Source organism: Rhinoderma darwinii, chromosome 2, assembly GCF_050947455.1.
Source record: "Rhinoderma darwinii isolate aRhiDar2 chromosome 2, aRhiDar2.hap1, whole genome shotgun sequence".
Taxonomy (NCBI): Eukaryota; Metazoa; Chordata; class Amphibia; order Anura; family Rhinodermatidae; genus Rhinoderma; species Rhinoderma darwinii.
In genome coordinates, this window is record NC_134688.1 from 225768512 (window position 1) to 225787623 (window position 19112).

The 19112-nt window shown below is 40.8% G+C and overlaps 1 protein-coding gene across 2 annotated transcripts in view; it reads left to right on the forward strand.

Moving 5' to 3' along the window:
* The window catches only part of GALNT17 (polypeptide N-acetylgalactosaminyltransferase 17), a 410986-nt gene that overhangs the window by 347640 nt on the left and 44234 nt on the right, over positions 1 to 19112 (forward strand). For both annotated transcript variants that reach the window (XM_075852899.1, XM_075852900.1), the window contains exons 7-8: positions 1434 to 1619; positions 1704 to 1841. In XM_075852899.1, the coding sequence (XP_075709014.1) occupies positions 1434 to 1619; positions 1704 to 1841 (324 nt within the window). The remainder of the gene's footprint in view (positions 1 to 1433; positions 1620 to 1703; positions 1842 to 19112) is intronic.

Here is a 19112-nt window from a genome sequence, read left to right on the forward strand (position 1 = left end):
ATAATGGATGCTTATACTACATAAAGTGCATCCTAAGCATAAACAAACACCTTCGTATTTGCATTCACATTGCTTGTCGTACGTATTGTCTTTTGTGAAGATTCACTAATTCAGCTGTCTTTCTTCTTAAAAATGAATTAGTAGGTTCTTAATGTACCGTGATGATTGATTTCTAAGGATTACTACAGATCAGCTTATTGTGTATCTGCGGGAAAACTCGACAGCCCATTTATCTGCTTGCTCATATCTTGTCAGGGGCCTCCTGGCAACAAATACTTCATAGTCTGATAAAGTAAGCAATAAATGACATATCTATATATTGCCTTACTTAATGGAAATCTAAAATCCCCCTGCTGTCAATATCACTTATTTTGCATTAGCATTTGTCTAGATGGGAAAGTAACAACAGCAGAGCCATTAAATGAAACGCAATACGTCACTAACCTGCTGCATTTTGAAATCCTCAGTGCTAGACATGGAAATAATTTATATGTCTACACAGATAGACATCTAGCTTTAGAAGTTCTTGGCAACATGTTAGCTTTTTAGGTGCATACTACAATATTCAAGCAACCAAATTGTGTTTACTTATTTTGATATAGTAAGCGTTGGAAAAAAATATTTAATCTTATCAATCTTGCTTGCTGAAAGTGAATGGAGCGGTGACGGAGCATCCGCAGGTGCAGCAAGCAGCTGCCTACTGTGTATTAGATCGCATGTAAGGGACTAAAATGTTAATTTAATAGGACACATTGAATAATGGATGGTTATAGAGACATAACGGAGTTGATCTATAATGAACTATTATAGAGGAAGGAGCCCATATACTATTCTTGGACATGGTCTCTCTGCTGTCTGTGTCTGCCCCTAGTGGGTCATGTATTACTTTTATAAAGAAACATCAGATAACGTATGAAACTGAAAGTTAAAAAGTATAAGTTAAAGACAACTAATCGCCATGACTCCGGTTCCTGGGGGCAGGGGATGTTTCATTCAGCTATACCTTAACCTTTCTGCTCTTAGGGTAAGGTAACCCCTTTAAATTGTATGGGAATTATTTTTTATGTCTGTACTCATTTTCCATGTGATGGAATAGTGTATTTCTATGAATTACTGTTTCTTATAAGCATGTGTATTTACAATCGCTGAGAGTTATTTTGCAGCAACAGTCAATGTGACATATTTTTTTGTGTTTAGGTTTAATTAGGCACAGACAGTGCTGTTTCCTTGACTCTCCCTGTTATGCTGCAACATCTCTCATTCACATAATACTAACAATAAAAGTAGGAACATTCTGATTGAAAAAGTCTAGGTACAGAAATTGAAAGAAGAATATTGCAGAAAATTAGTGGAATATCAGATTGTGAAATTTCTAAATATAAAAAAACCCCCACCAAAAACTGCTTTGATTAATAAATATTACTTTATTCCAGGTTTGGTTGTGTGGTGGAAGTATGGAAGTCCTCCCATGTTCAAGAGTGGCCCACATAGAACGCAAAAGAAAGCCATATAACAATAATATTGATTTCTACACAAAGAGAAATGCTTTACGGGTAGCTGAGGTTTGGATGGATGACTACAAATCACATGTTTACATTGCATGGAATTTACCATTAGAGGTAAGGTATAAACAGCATAAAAATAAAACTTTATGTAATCATACAAGAAAATGTATTACGTTTTTTTTATTTCATTACTTTTAGAACCCAGGAATTGACATTGGTGACATATCAGAAAGAATCGCTTTAAGGAAAAGCTTGAAGTGCAAAAATTTCCAGTGGTACTTGGATAATGTTTATCCAGAAATGAGAAGATACAATAATACTGTTGCTTATGGAGAGGTATGGTAAACATTGTTCCTATCACTGGTAGATATTCTCCACTAACACAATTTTCTAGAGGTATCTTATCCTCATAACAACAGGGGTTGTACAGGTTTACAAAAACATGGCTGCTTTCTTCCCGCAAAATAAAAAATCCCTAATCCAGCTTTGTCCACGAAAAAATAAAAAAGTTATGGGTCTTAGAATATTGCAACACAAAAAAGAAATGATTTTTTTAAAAAGGGATTTTATTGTCCAAAAGCTGTAATACATGAAAAAAGAACAATATACATTTGGTATTGCCGTAATTGTATTGTAATTGTATCGACCCACAGAATAAAGTTAACATGTAATTTATGGCGCACGGTTAATGTCGAAAAAAAACATAGTTCCAGAATTGCTTGTTTTTGGTAATTTCGTCTTCCAAAAAATTAAATAAAAAGTGATCAAAAAGCCATATGTGTGCCAAAATAATACCAATAAAATCTATATTGTCTCGCAAAAAAACAAGCCTTCAAATAGTTCCATCAACAGAAAAGTTATAGTACTAGTAATGCGATGATGAAAAAACATCCGGATGTGCAGGCCGGAGGGGAACATTCCTTCAGATTCAGGACCATTGTATTTAGAAACTAGGAAGAGAAGGGACATAGCATATCTGCTGGAAGCGAGGACGCCCGTGTTATATCAGGGCAACACTTTTCCAGCAAAATTTCCCAAACTACAAAGGAGGAAAAGTCCCCAAAAGATGCAGAGCGTTACAAAAGGGGGATAAGAAATAAAACCGTTTATCAGTGTGACACCGCACTGCGCATAACGGATTGCTTCACAGCGTACCACACATCTATGGATAATTGTATTATTTACCCCATTATTATACCCTCTTATTATGCCCTGATATGCTCCACACAGCTTACATATGCCCCACATTATAAACTGAAATACCAGTAAAGCTCCAAACAAAACTACTACCAAGCAAAATCCATACTCCAAATGGCGGTCCTTCCTTTCTAAGCCCTACAGTGTGCCCAACCGGCAGTTTATGTCCACATGCATGGCACTGTCATAACTGGGAGAACCCGCTAAACAATTTATGGAGTAAGATTCTCCAGTGGCACAGCAGCTGAGTACAACATATTTTGCGATGAAACAGCATATCAGTGGAAAAATTGCAATTTTCACTTTGCATTATCCACTGCGTATTAATTTCTGAAAAACATCTGTGGGGTCTAAATGCCCACTACACCCCTTGATAAATGCCTTTAGGGGTGGAGTTTCTAAAATGGGGTCACTTTCTTTTGGGTACATCCAGGGCCGGCTCCAGGTTTATGTGGGCCCTTGGGCGACACAGACTTAGTGGGCCCCTTTGCGGGGGAACTCACGGCGGCAGTAAAATGCCAAAAATCTTCACTTTGGGCACCGATATAGACGTTAGGCCCTGTTTATGCACCCATATAAAAGTTAGGCCCCCAGTTTGTATCCCCATAAATTTAGTGCCCTCTGTATATAGTGCCACACAGCACCCCCTCCCAGGTAGTGCCACAAAGCCCCCTCCTCCCAGGTAGTGCCACACAGCTCCTGATGTCACTGTCTATATATGGACAGTGTTGTCAGGGGCAACCCCAGATCCATAGTCCCGGGCAGAGCACTCTGCCTGGGAGTGGCGTAGCTAAAGACTCATGGACCCTGATGCAAGAATTCAGCTTAGGCCCCCCTACTCCTCCCCAACACCCCCAGACCCCTGCGCACGCCTATGCCCAGCTGCCTTGCCCGACAGACCCCATGAACAGTATAATGCTCTCCATAGCTGACCACCACAGTATAATGCCCCCCATAGCTGCACCATACAGTATAATGCCCCATAGCTGCCTCATACAGTATAATGCCCCCATAGCTGTCCCATGCAGTATAATGCCCCATACAGTATAATGCCCTCCATAGCTGCCACATACAGTATAATGCCCCCCACAGCTGTCCCATACAGTATAATGCCCCCATACATTATAATGCCCCCTCAGCAGCTACAATAGGACCCCCCTCCCATACCTAGTATAATGCTCCCATATGTACCTAATAGAAAAATAATAACATAATTACTTACCTACCCCCATTCCCACGATGTGTGGAGGATCCTTCTCCTCTGCACTGTGCTGTGAGTGACTCGTCGCAGACAAGCGCGATGTAGTGACGTCACTACATCGCGCTTTCCTGTGTCGAGCTGCTCACTGCACAGTGAATGCTGGAGCGAGGCTCCAACATTCAACCCAACTGAATCTGCGTCCTGCGGATGCAGGCTCAGTTGGAGGCAGGACCAGCGCGGTCAGACTGGGACACTGCTCTGGTCCTGGCATCACTGTCCATTAATGGACAACGATGTCAGGGGCTTTCCCAGAGACGAAGTCCAGGAACAGGGCCACTAGCGCTCTGCCTGGGACTCCTCTCCATCTTACATCACTGTCCATATATGGACAGTGATGCCTTAACGACGGCAGCGTCAGCACCCGGCGCCCGAGTGGGCCCCCCCCCCAAGTGGAGTGGGCCCCGTCACTTGCCTGGGTTTGCCGGGTGCTGGCACTGGCCCTGGGTACATAAGGTGTTTTGCAAATGCGACATGGCGTCCTCAAGCCATTCCAGCAAAATCTATGCTCCAAAAGTCAAATGCCACTCCTTTTCTACTGAACCCTCCCATATGTCCAAATAGCAGTTTATAACCACATTTGGGGTATTACCGTACTCGGGAGACATTGCTTTACAAATGTTGGAGTGATTTTTATTCTTTATTCCTTGTGAAAATGAAAAATGTTGATCTAAAATTACATCTTACTGGGAAAAAAATTAAAAACGTGACAATATGTGCTATAAATTTTCGCTGTTCAGTCATTGCTCGTTCGCCCACACTTCATCTCTGAGCTGCTAACGACTGGAAGATTTCTGATTAGACAAGGGGATATGGCACTATTAATGATAATCTTTCACCCAGGTAGATGTGGCCGATCAACGAAAACCCAACGATTTATCGTTCGATCGTTGCATACTATTACACATATAGATTATCTCTTTCATTCAAACGATTATACAAAAATTTGTACTATAATCGCTCCGTCTAATAGGGCATTCAGACCTGAAAGAGTTGTCATTGCTAGGAGTACCCGATGACCATGCCTCAATTACTGTATTAGCAGTATGTCATAGAGCAATTGTTGTGAGGAAATAAGCCAGTTGCGGAATGTATCACATCTTGTCAAACAACATCCATGTATCGGGTGGTATTTATCATTCTTGAAATTAAACGAATGTGGCCAATCCATCGTATGAGAAAACCCCTTACACCATGACTTCAGGGGCATGTTTAACTGTTCGCTACAAAAACTTTGGCCGCATCCTTTTATCGGTGGTTCAGCGAGCAAGATGTGGTCCACCGGTGCCAAGACCAAATTGGCTTTGATGTGAAAACAATGCCCATGTCCAATTTTCCACAGTCCACAATGCATGTTTGCGAGCCCACTGGAGATTCTTCTTCTTAATTTCCTTTGTTAGCCTTTCGAGCATTTAAACCCATGGAACACAGTCTGCGACGCTTGAAAAAGTCCCATTGTGAGGACTGAAACGTGGCACCATCTGAGCGAAATAAAGAAGAAACACTTTTTTGGATATCTTTGGAAGTGCTGCAATCTTTTTGTTTATTTTTTATATATATCGAAAGGAATCACTGTTCTTTCCTATTTCACCCCACAAATAATTTTTAACAAGCCCTCATATGGCTTTATCGACGGAAAAATAAAAATGTTATGGCTTTTGGAAGGAAGGAACGGAAAAAATTAAAACGAAAATCAAAAATGGCTGTGACAGGAAAGGGTTAGTAATAAAATTAATAGCAATAAGACAGGTTTATTATTTTTGTTACTTGTGTGAATTTTTGTTATCTTTATTAACCCCTTTAGGGCACAGCTTGTTTTGGCCTTGTGGACACAGATGATTTTTTAAAATCTGACATGTGTCACTTTATGTGGTAATAACTCCGGAAATGCTTTTACCTATCCAAGCGATTCTGAGATTGTTTTCTCGTGACATATTGTATTTTATGTTAGTGAAAAAATGTAGTCGATAAATTCAATATTTATTTGTGAAAAACTTCACATTTTATTAAAAATGTGCAAAAATTAGCATTTTTCTAAATGTAACTGTATTTGCTTGTAAAACAGATAGTAATACCACACAAAATAGTTACTAGTTAACATCCCCCATATGTCTACTTTATGTTTGCATAATTTTTTTTCACGTACTTTGATTTTTCTAGGACGTTACGAGGCTTAGAACTTTAGCAGCAATTTCTCATATTTTCAATAAAATTTCAAAAGGCCTTTTTTTCACGGACCAGTTCAGTTCTGAAGTGGCTTTGAGGGCCTTATATATTAGAAAGTTCCCATAAATCACCCCATTTTGAAAACTGCACCCCTCAAGGTATTCAAAATCACATTCAGAAAGTATTTTAACCCTTTAGGCGTTTCACAGGAATTAAGGCAAAGTAGAGGTGAAATTTACAAATTTAATTTTTTTTGCCGAAATTCATTTGTAATAAAAAAAAATCTGTAACACAGAAGGTTTTACCAGAGAAACGCAACACAATATTTATTGCCCAGATTCTGCAGATTTTAGAAATATCCAACATGTGGCCCTAGTGTTCTAATGGACTGAAGCACCGGCCGCAGAAGCAAAGGAGCACCTAGTGGATTTTGGGGCCTCCTTTTTTTAGGAATATATTTTAGGCAAAAAGGTCAGGTTTGAGGAGGTCTTGTGGTACCTAAACAGTCGAAACCCCCAAAAAGTGACCCCATTTTGGAAACTACACCCCTCAAGGCATTTTTCTAGGGGTATAGTTAGCATTTTGACCCCACAGTTTTTTTGCAGAATTTAGTGGAATTAGTCTGTGAAGATGAAAATCAAAAATTTTTCTGTGGAAACATAGAATTTTTTCATTTTTACAAGAAATAAAGGAGAAAAAGCCGCCCAACATTTGTAAAGCAATTTCTCCTGATTACGGCAATACCCCATATGTGGTCGTAAACTGATGTTTGGACCCACAGCAGGGCTCAGGAGGCAAGGAGCGCCTTTTGGATTTTGGAGCGCAGATCTTGATGGATTGGTTTTCAGTGCCATGTCGGGTTTGCAACGCCCCAGAGGGACCAAAACAGTGAAAACCCCCTAAAAGTGACCCTATTTTGGAATCTACACCCCTCAAGGAATTTTTCTAGGGGTATAGTGAGCATTTTGGCCCCTCAGGATCTTTTTTAGAGCTAAGGTGTCCAAAAAACAGCGATTTTGGCGCTTTAAATTCTTTATTTACTACAGCGTTCACCGTGCGCAATAAATTATGTTTTCATTTATTCTGCCGGTTGGTACGATTATGCCGATACCATATGTGTATAGTTTTTTTAAAGTTTTGCAGCGTTTGCACAATAAAATTAAGTTTCTATAAAATAATTTATTTTCCTAGACACGCTATTCTGAGCCGTAACTTTTTTATTTTTTCGTCAAAAAAGCTGTTTTTATTGGTACCATTTTGGGGTAAATGCGACTTTTTGATCACTTTTTATTCTATATCTTGGGAGGGGTGGTGACCAAAAAATAGCGATGCTGACAGTTTTCCGTTTATTTTGTTTGCGGCATTCACCGTGCGGAAAAATGAACATTATAGTTTCATAGTTTGGGTCGTTACAAACACGGTGATACCAAATATGTGTACTTTTTTTTTAACTGTTTCATTTTTTCCCTATAATAAATGACTTGTTATAGGAAAACAAAACCTTTTATTTTTACACTTTTCTAAAACATTTTTATTAACTTTTTTTTACTTTTCACACTTTATATTTTTGTTTATTAACTTTTTTTTACTTTTTACACTTTATTTTTTTGACCTGCAGCTCTGATCGCTGCTAGAATACCTAGCTAGTGTAATGTATTCCAACTGTAAGTGTGACGTCACAGTCACTCTGACATTTGGTCTACGAGGATTAGCAGAGGCTGAACCTCATAGGCTGACATACATGGCAGACTTGGGGGCCGTTGTCTGGCCCCCGGGTGCCATCACAAGCATCAGAAGCCCCCACGATTGCATGGGGGCTGCTGATGTGCTACAAACCCGCTACATGCGGAGATCGCAATCGAGCCCCGCATGTAACGGGATAATTGCCGATGAGCCGCTGATCGGCAACACTGGAGTGTCAGCTGTCGGGGACAGCTGATCTCCAAATACCCGATGCACACTGTCGCCGACAGTGTGCCATCGGGAACGACACAGTGACTTCCTGTCACTCTGACAGGAAGCCTATCAGGACCAGCCGAAGGTTGGTCCTGATGGGCTTCCGTCCATGGCAGACCTGGAAGCCATTGTTTTGCTTCCGTTTGCCATAGTAACTATCGGCAAACCCCGCGATTTCGGACCGGGGTCTGCCGATATGTTAGAAACCCCCAAAATTCGGCGATTGCACCTGATCGCCGAATTTAAGCGGTTAATTCGCCGAAACCAGCGGCAAAGGACCGCTGGTCGGCAAGAGTGGAGTATCAGCTGTCGCCGACAGTGTGCACCGGGAAAAACTCAGTAACTGTACGTCCTCGTACGGGAAGTAACCTCCCGCGACGACGGACAGTTACGTCCTGGTGCGGATAGGGGTTAAACTGTTTTAATCTTTTTTGTTTGGCCACTTTAATTTTACCTTTAAAGGGGTTATAAAGGGGATATATGTATGAAATTGAGCATTTCATGAGGATTTCGGAGCGTGTTCCGTCCCCAAAACCTCATCTAATTCGCTAACATTCTGTATCCAATGCAATTAAATGGGGTATTTATACACCATGTACATGCTCCGGAAAAAATCTGCTCAGATTTTTGCATGCTTTGCGCAAAAAAATAGTCTGCGACAATAATGAGCATGCAGATTCTGCACTGGAAAGCCGTAGAGTAGCGTAATTGTATGACAATGCGGCTAATTCTTGCGCGGATTCACAGTGCATCAGCCGCACATTTGTGGTACAAATCCGAGTGACAGCCTCGGATTTCTTCCGTGGATCCTCTTGTAGCTCGGATTTGCCATAGGCAAATCCTCAATGTGTGAATTTAGCCAAAGCTAAAGGCTTTACATGTTGTGATTACAAATTGAGGATTACAAGAGGATTTCGGAGCTGTTTCTGTGCTGAATACCTCATCAAATTCGCTAACATTCTGCATCCAATGCAATTGAATGGCTTATTTATACTCCATGTACATGCGCCAGAAAAAATCTGCACAGTATTTTGTCTGCGTTGTGCAAAAAAAAAATTTGCAACAATTTTGAGCATGCAGATTCTGTACTGGAAAGCCGTAGATTAGCACCTTTGTATAGTAATGCAGCTAATTCTTGCACAGATTCACAGCGCATCAGCCACACATTTGTGGTAGAAATCCAAGTGACAGCCTCGGATTTCTGACGTGGATCCTATTGTAGCTCGGATTTGCCCTAGGCAAATCCTCAATGTGTGAACTTAGCCAAAGGAAAACTACAACTCCCAGCATAAAAGTCTTCATATATCAGGGCATGCTGGGAGTAGTAGTAGATTTTCAAAAGATTGAGGGGAAGGCCACATAACCTTTTAATGAGAGCAGGAAATAGAAAATGCATTTATTTACATAGTTCCCTGTCTGGATCATGTAAGACTAAGTTCACATCTGGTTTTCACTGTATATCTGACATGCACATTTTGACCACAGCGTGTATATTAATTTCTATGGTCAAGACGGATGTCCCACCAATAGTGTAGTTTGTGCATACGTTTTGTGTGCTTACGTATTATCCTTTTTTTCTTCCATGTCCTGAAAAGCGTAGTCTACTATGCTTTTCAGTAGTTTTCCAAAACCTATACCACACGTATACGTTTTTATTTGTATTAAAGTCAATTGCAACTCATGGACGACGTATGAAATCTTAAACCCTACGTTTGCATACGTGAAACGTATATGTTTTTGTCACCATATATGGGAAATTACCCAGATTATGAGACAAAACAGTGCCTCCCCCTGCCAATCCCCTCAGTACTGGCGCCAGAAAGCTTTGCAGCCACTGCCTACTTCATTTATATTTTGACATTACAAATCTTTATTAATTTGGCTCAAGAAAAAAAAAGTATACATTTTTTGAAGTAACAACTGACACAAACGTACAAAAAGGTATTTGACGTTAAAAAATGGAAGCATATGTTACAAATGCATGTTTTTGTAACTTTAAAAACATATACCTAGCCGAATAGCATAAACTTGTGCATAAAACGAGATGAGAACTGAGCCTTAGGGACTAGCCCCTGATGCTCACCCTCCCACCTTGTGCAGTTAATTTTTAGTCTCCATATGTCTTGTGATGTGCGTCCAATGTTTTTTTTCCTGTGTATGCCTCATTCCTGTGTCTCTGACCAGCCCTTTTGTGTCCTGAAGATCCTGCTGTCTCATTCTGTTTGTGCTTGGCTGTGGGTCCTTGCCTCCTGTGATCCCACTGTCGCACTGCCTGTACTCTTTGCAGAACTTGGGTGGGTGGCAGAGATCTACTGAGCAGCAGAATGCAGCAAGAACCTGCCATTCGATATCTGGTGTGGGGGGCCCGTTGTGACGGTAAGGGGCTCTGAGAGCAAGACCTGTGAGAAAGAAGAATGGGCCATCTACAGATGCCATGCCAGCTACACATCCACATAATAAACAGTGTCGTTTATCAAAACTACTAATTTAATTTTGTGGATGGAAAGCAAAATGAATGGCAGTGGCACTGCGGAGCAAGCAGAGTATTCTATGTGTAGCTGTGCGCCGCCACTGGAGGAGGGGGTGTCATGTGCACCATGTCAGAAGCTCATCGGGGGATTCACCAGCTCCCCGGTGGGCCAGTCCGGATTACTTTTATCTTTATTAACCCCTTCCCGACATTTGCCGTACATGTACGTCATGGAAAGCATTGACTTCCCGCAAAATGCCGTACATGTACGCCGAATGTTTGGGACCGGCTCAGAAGCTGAGCCGGTGCCATCATCACCGGATCTCAGCTGTATCTTACAGCTGACATCCGGCTGTAACGACGGGGACCGAAATTAGCTTCAATCCCCGCCATTAACCCCTTAAGTGCAGCGCTCAAACGCGATCGCTGCACTTAAGGTGTTTGCAGCTCATCGGAACCCCAGTAATGAAATTGCCGGGGTTCCGGTGGCTGCAATGGCAACCGGAGGCCTAATTCCTTTCCTCCCGGTCTGCCTAGCACCGAAGCCGGTCAAGATCCGCCCGGCGGCGGAGCCTGATCGGCTTCCGTAGCTGCCGGCAAGATGGCGCCGGGTCAGGAGCTGATCCGGCGTCATCAGCGGTGGAAGTCAGCTGTACTGTACAGCTGACATCCACCTGTAACGGCAGGAACCGGAGCTAGCTCCGATCCCTGCCATTAACCCCTTCGATGCAGCAATCGAAAACGATTTCTGCATCGTAGCGGTTACTAGCAGATCGCCAGCCCTGACAGGCAATCAGGACTGGCGACTGCTGTTATGGCAACAGGAGACACAATGGTCTCCTGCTCTGCCATTACGGAAGCCGATTTAGGCCCCGCCGGGAGGCGAAGCCTAATCGGCTTGCTGTCAGTGAATGACTGACAGATCTAATACATTGCACTACATAGGTAGTGCAATGTATTAGAAAAAAATTAATCTGACCATTGGACCTTCAAGTCCCCTAGTGGGACTTGAGAAAAAGTGTAAAAAAAGTATAAAAAAGTGTAAAAAAAAGTGCAAATAATGAAAGTTTGAAAACAATAAAAGTTTCAAGTAATCAAATAAAACACATTCCCCCTTTTACTCTTATCAAGTCCTTTATTATTGAAAAATAATAATAAACCATATGTATTTGGTATCGCCGCGACCGTAACGACCTGAGGTATCAAAATATTATATTATTTATTGCACGCGGTGAACAGCGTAAAAAAAAACGTAAAAAACGTTACCAGAGTTTCTGTTTTTTAGTTACTTTGCCCTACAAATGTTAGAATAAAAAGTGAACAAAAAGTCGCACGTATCCAAAAATGGTACCTATAAAAACTATAGCTCGTCCCGCAAAAAACAAGCCCTCATACACCTCCGGCGACAAAAATATTAAAACGTTATGGTTCTCACAACTTGGCGACAGAAAAAATACATTCTTTTTACAAAAGTAATTTTATTGTGCAAAAAGTTGTAAAACATAAAAAAGTGCTATAAATTAGGTATCACCGGAATCGTACTGACCCGCAGAATAAAGGTAACATGTAGTTTATAACGCGTGGTGAAAGCTGTATAAAAAAAAACAAAAAAAGCTGTGCCAGAATTGCGTTTTTTTGTTTACCTGGCATCCCAAAAAATAGGATAAAAGGTGATCAAAAAGTCACATGTACCCCAAAATGGTACCAATAATAACTACAGCTCGTCCCGCAACAAACCAGCCCTCATACCGCTACATCTATGAAAAATAAAATTAGTTATGGCTCCAATAAGTCAGGAAATAAAAAAATATGCAGTTGTGCCCGAGGGGAACATTTCTTCTGTTTGAAGAGGCGATTTATCAAGGACCTAAAATTAGGGAACCAGGAAAGGGAGGGCCCAAACATATCCGCTGGAAGCGACGGTGCCCGTATTATACCAGGACAACACTTCCTAGCAAAATTCCCCAAACTACAAAGGTGCGGAGTGTGGATCAAAAGGGGGATAATAAATGACACCATTTATCAGTGCGACACCGGCCTGTGCAGAAAGGATTGCTTCACAGCGTAACACACATCTATGGATTATTTTATTGTTTTTTTTACCCCATTATTATACCACCTGACTATGCCCCTTATATACTCCGCCCGGCTTACATATGCCCTACATTATAAACGGAAACACCAGTAAGACTCCAAACAAAACTACTACCAAGCAAAATCCACGCTCCAAAAGCCAAATGGCATTTCCTCCCATCTGAACCCTACAGCGTCCCCAAACAGCAGTTTCCTTCCACATATATGGCATCGTCATACCCGGGAGAACCCTTTTAGCAATTTTTGGGGTGTGTGTCTCCAGTGGCATAAGCTGGGCATGACATATTTGCCACTGAATGGCATATCTAGGGAAAAATATAAATTTTTAATTTGCACCCTCCGCAGTGCATTCATTTATGGAAAAGACCTGTGGGGTGAAAATGCTCACTACACCCCTTAATAAATGCCTTGAGGGGTGCAGTTTCCATAATGGGGTAACTTCTCAGGGGTTTATTTTTATTATTTCACATCTGAGCCTCTGCAGTTGTGAACCAATACTTTGTAAATCGCCAAATTAGGCCTCAATTTTACATGGTGCTCTTTCACTCCTGAGCCTGGTCGACTGTCCAGGCAAGAGATTAGGGCCACATGTAGGGTGTTTCTAAAACCAGGAAACCCAGCATAATAATTAGAGAGCTGTCTTGTTATGGTGGCACAAGCCGGGCACCACATATTGTCCACATATCTGTGGAAAAAATCCCATTTTCACTCTGCAACATCGAGTTCACACTAATTTCTACAAAACACCTGCAGGGTTAAAATGCTCACTACACCCCTAGGTAAATGCATTGAGGGGTGTAGTTTCCAAAATTGGGTCACTTCTGGGGGGTTTCCACTGTTTTGGGCCCACAGGCGCCCAAAAACCAATCCAGCAACATCTGCACTCCAAATGGCGGTCCTTCCATTCTGAGCCCTGCCGTGTGCCCAAACAGCAGTTTATGACCACATATGGGGTATTGCCGTACTCGGTAGAAATTGCTTTACAAATGTTGGGTTCTTTTTTTTCCTTTATTTGTTGCGAAAATGAAAAAAATTGCAATAAAGCTACGTCTTATTGAAGAAAAAGGATTGTTTTTATTTTCACTGCCCAATTCTAATAAATTCTATGAAACATCTGTGGGGTCAAAATGCTCACTACGCCCCTAGATGAATTCCTCAAGAGGTGTAGTTTCCTAAATGGTGTCACTTTTTGGGCTTTTTCATAGTTTTTTCCCCTCAGGGGCTTTGCAAATGTGACATGGCCTCCGCAAACCATTCCTGCTCAATGTGATCTCCAAAAGCCAAATAGCGCTCTTTCCCTTCTAAGCCACGCCGTGTCTACAAACAGCCGTTTATTACCACATGTGGGGCATTGTTTTACTCGGGAGAAATTGCTTTACAAATTTTGTGGTGCTTTTTCTCCTTCAGTCCTTGTGGAAATTAGTAAAAATAAGCTAAACCTACATTTTCTTTGAAAAAATTTTGATTTTTATTTTCAGGGCCTACTTCCAATAATTTCTGCAAAAAACCTGTGGGGTCAAATCGCTCACTATACCCCTAGATAATTTCCTCAATGGGTGTAGTCTCCAAAATGGGGTCACTTGTGGGGGGTTTCCACTGTTTTGTCTCCTCAGGGACTTCGTAAATGTGACATGGCCTCCGCAAACCATTCCTGCTAAACTTGAGCTCCAAAAGCCAAATAGCGCTCTTTCCCTTCTCAGCCCTGCCGTGTCTCCAAACAACCGTTTATTACCACATGTGGGGTATTGTTTTACTCGGGAGAAATTGCTTTACAATTTTTACAGTGCTTTTTCTCATTTAGTCCTTGTGGAAATGAGAAAAAAAATCGCTAAACCTACATTTTCTTTGAAGAAATGTTGATTTTAATTTTCACGGCCTACTTCCAATAATTTCTGTAAAAAAACTGTGCGGTCAAAATGCTCACTGTACCCCTAGATAATTTCCTTGAGGTGTGTAGTTTCCCAGATGGGGTCACTTTTGGGGGATTTTGACTGTTTTGGCACTGCAAGAGCCCTTCAAACCTGACATGGTGCCTAAAATTTATTCTAACAAAAATAAGGCCCCAAAATCCACTAGGTGTTCCTTTGCTTCTGAGGCCGGTGCTTCAGTCCAGTAGCACGCTAGGGCCACATGTTGGATATTTCCTAAAACTGCAGAAACTGGGCAACAAATATTGAGTTGCATTTCTCTGGTAAAACCTTCTGTGTTATAAAAAAATTTGTACAAAAAATTTATTTCTGCAAAAAAATATGAAATTTGTAAATTTCACCTCTACTTTGCTTTAATTCCTGTGACATGTGTAAAGGGTTAAGACATTTTCTAAATGCTGTTTTGAATACTTTGAGGGGTGAAGTTTTTAAAATGGGGTTACTTTTTGGGGGTTTCTAATATATAAAGCCCTCAAAACCACTTCACAACTGAACTGGCCCCTGTAAAAATGGCCTTTTGAAATTTTCTTGAAAATGTGAGAAAATGCTGCTAAAGTTCTAAGCCTTGTAACGTCATAGCAAAATAAAAGGATGTTCAAAAAACGATGCCAATCTAAAGTAGACATATGGGGGATGTTAATTAGCAACAATTTTGTGTGGTATAACTGCCTGTCTTACAAGCAGATACATTTAAATTGGGAAAAATGCAAATGTTTTCAATTTTTCGCTAAATTTTGGTGTTTTTCACAATTAAATACTGAACATATCGAGCAAATTTTGCCAGTAACTTAAAGTCCAATGTGTCACGAGAAAACAATCTCAGAATCGCTTGGATAGGTGAAAGCATTCCGGAGTTATTACCACATAAAGTGACACATGTCAGATTTGAAAAATGAGGCTGTCAGGAAGGTCAAAAGTGGCTAAAGAGGGAAGGGGTTAATACTGAGTCGCCAGTGTGGGCATGCTGGATTGCGGCTGAGTACATCAGCCAAGAGCACATAGAAAGCCATTACTTACTGGCCCTTTTTGGCAATAGCCTAATGTCATTTACTTTAGTACAAGAAATAAAATAAGTACTTAAGTAAGTAAGGTTCCAGGATACTCTTTTTATGTACTTATTAGTACTGAGCCACAAGTGGCACCTGCCCAAAGCACATTCAGGCTCTTGTGAATTAATATACATGAGACTGATTTCAAAGCGAGCAGGTGCCCTTACAAATGTCTGTAGAGCCGTTGTTGCGACCTGTAATTGTGCCCTATGGTTACTGAGATCACGATTATATTTTTCCAATAGAAACAGGCTTTTAAAAGAAAACAACATTTGCACTGTCTGATCATTAGATCAAAAAAGATTAGAGCGAATTAGTAACTCTGACTTTTACCGTATGTTTGGCATGAAAATGAGACATTTCACACCTGTATATAGTTGACATAAAGTGTTTGCCTACTTTTTTTTCTTTTGCTAAAGCTTTTCATTTCGTAGAGGTCAGATTGTTATTTTTTTCCATGCTTTCAAAAGGTTCTAAAACCAAATAAGCTATAAGTGCTTTGTGGCATTGTTTTGGTCTAATGTCAAAAGGACCTTCTTTGTCATTATTTCTACAACTTTGACAAGTTTCAAGCTTCTGTGAAAAGTCAGAAAGTAAATTGGTCATACTTTTTACAACTGAAAACAAAAATGGAGGCCACTGTGTCCTAAATCTGTTGTTAATGAAAATATGTTTGTTTAAGCTGCCTTTACACTAGAGAAGAGACTATTTTACAATTATTGCTTGCTTATGAAGTTTATCAAAAGTTTTTTTATCAAAAATATATTAAATGTGAAGGGCATAATATAAGCAAAAGTATAGTCAGAGATTTTAGTGAAAAGGGAGAAGCCAGGAATTTAATGGGCTATATTCTTTGGAGTACAATTCCCTGAACTCTCCAAGTACTGCTTTAGTAGCAAACAGTTTGACATGTTACCAGGAGGATATGGACATACATATCTGAGAGCTGATTCCTAAGTGATTCAATAAGGTAACACTATGACATATGGTTTTATGAACTGCATAAAAATCAAAGATTTTCTTTTCAGCTGAAAGTGTAATTATTTTTACACATATCTTTTTATGCCTAGAGCCATGTGAGATAAAAATAACTCTCAAGACATTTTCTCCTCCAATGTGGTAAGAGATAAAGTTAGATATCATTGTTTGAATGTCACCAAGGTATAATGAGTCATTGAATAGATAATCAATTAATCTACTTGTAAAAGTGCATTATTGGTAGCAAAGAAGAACAGAGATCCCAATACTGGCACATAAACTGATCAGATCTTATCTCAGTCAAGACCTAAAAGGCAAAGAAAAACATGGAAGAAGAATCAATAATCCAAACAGCTATACGATCTGTGGAATGAAGAGTAGAAGCTATAGTTTTTATCATGTGATGACATTTTCAAAGACCTAATTGAAATTGCTACTCAGAATGAGCCACGTAACTGTACACAACTGTCCGTACCATTACCAGCGGATGTCATCTGTACATTGCAGCTCACACCCTGCTGTAATGGCAGAGACCAGAGAAAACTTTGATTCCTGCCATTATCCCCCTAGATGCCGCGGTTAAAAGTGACCGCTGCATCTAGGTGGTTTGCAGTCGATCGTCGCCCTCGCGATATGATCGCAGGGGTGTCGATGGCTGATTTGGCAACAGGAGGCCTGACACTGGCCTCCAGGTCTGCCGAGTACGGGCCTAAATAGCTTCCTGTTGCGACAAGAGGATGTGCGGGCACAGAAGCTGAGCTTGCACCATCAGCCGTGTAACGGCAGGGACTGTAGCTAGCTTAGATCCCCGCCATTAATCCCTTAGATGCAGCGGTGAAAAGCAACCGCTGCATCTAGGTGGTTTGTAGACAATCGGCACCCCTGCAAGGTGATCGTGGGGTTGCCGATGGTTGCTATGGCAACCGTAGGACTAACAATGGCCTCCTGGTCTGCCAAGTACGGAAGCCTTTTAGGCCACGCCCTGAGGCGGACCTAATAGGATTGCTGTCAGTGTATAATTGACAGCTCTAATAGGTAGTGCAGTGCATTAGAATAGAGATCATGCCTTCAAGTCCCCTAGTGGGACAAAAGAAAAAGTTTAAAAAAGTTAAAGGGGTTTTCCCATGAGAGACATTTATGACATATACACAGGATATCTTCAGAAAAAAGCGTGGTGAACAGCAGCACACGTCTCCCAAATTTCAATCAATATATTCTTTTATTGGTCAAACATCCAGTAAAAAATGGCAATGTTTCGACCCGTGACAAGTGGAGGGTTTTTACTGGATGTTTGACCAATAAAAGAATATATTGATTGAAATTTGGGAGACGTGTGCTGCTGTTCACCACGCTTTTTCTGAAGATTACATTACGTCAGACTGGGTTTGTCTGATTTTACAGCGTGACACCGCTCCTGATAACGCGATTTGTGCTGCTTCAAATACTGCATTTTTTGGATATACACAGGATATGTCATAAATGTCGGGTTACACCTCTGGGATCCGCAACTATCTCTGGAGTAGGGCCCCCTAAACTCCATTCTACTCGCTGAGTTATGCTGTTTCCAATAGAAGTGAATGGCAATTACGGAAACAGCGTAGCTCGCATGCTACGCTGTTTCCGTAACTGCCATCACTACTATGGGAGTTACGGAAACAGCATAACTCAGCGAGCAATGCTGTTTTCATCTAACATGGTCGGAAATCACACGCTTCATCCACAACACAGTGTGGTAGAACAGGATTTAGGCGGCCCCGTTCTAGAGCTAGATGCGGGTCCCAGAGGTAGGACCCGCATCTATTTGATATTTTTGACATATCTTGTGGATATGTCGTAAATGTCCCTGATGGGAAAACCCCCTCTAACAGTTTATGCAGTGCTTTAGAATAGAGATCATGAGAGACAAGGGGTTTTCCCATGAGAGACATTTATGACATATACACAGGATATGTCATAAAGGTCTGTCTCTAGAATGGGGCCCCTAAACCCCGTTCTGACGTTGTGTTGCGGATGAATTCCGTCCATGAAAAAGGTTACGTGGTCGGGAGTTACGAAAACAGCGTACCTCGTTGAGGTGGGACCCACATCTATCATTTATTTATGACGTATCCTGTGGATATGGGAAAACTCCTTTAATAAAAACGTTGTATAAAAATAAAAAGTTTCAAGTTAAAAATAACCCTCTGTTTTCCTACAACAAGTCTTTTATAGGAAAAAACGTAAAACATAAAAATACACATATTTGGTATCGTCGCATCCGTAACGACACTAACTATAAAACCATAACATTATTTTTCCAGTATGGTGAACATCTTAAAAAATTGACTCAAAAACATGCCAGATTCGCTATTTTTTTGGCACCACCCCTCTCAAAATATAGTATAAAAAGTGATTGAAAAGACACATATAGTACCAACAAAAAAACTGCAACCTGTCCTGCAAAAAACAAGCCCTTACACAACTTTTTTGAAAGAAAAATAAAAAAGTTTTGGCTCTCAAAACATGATGACA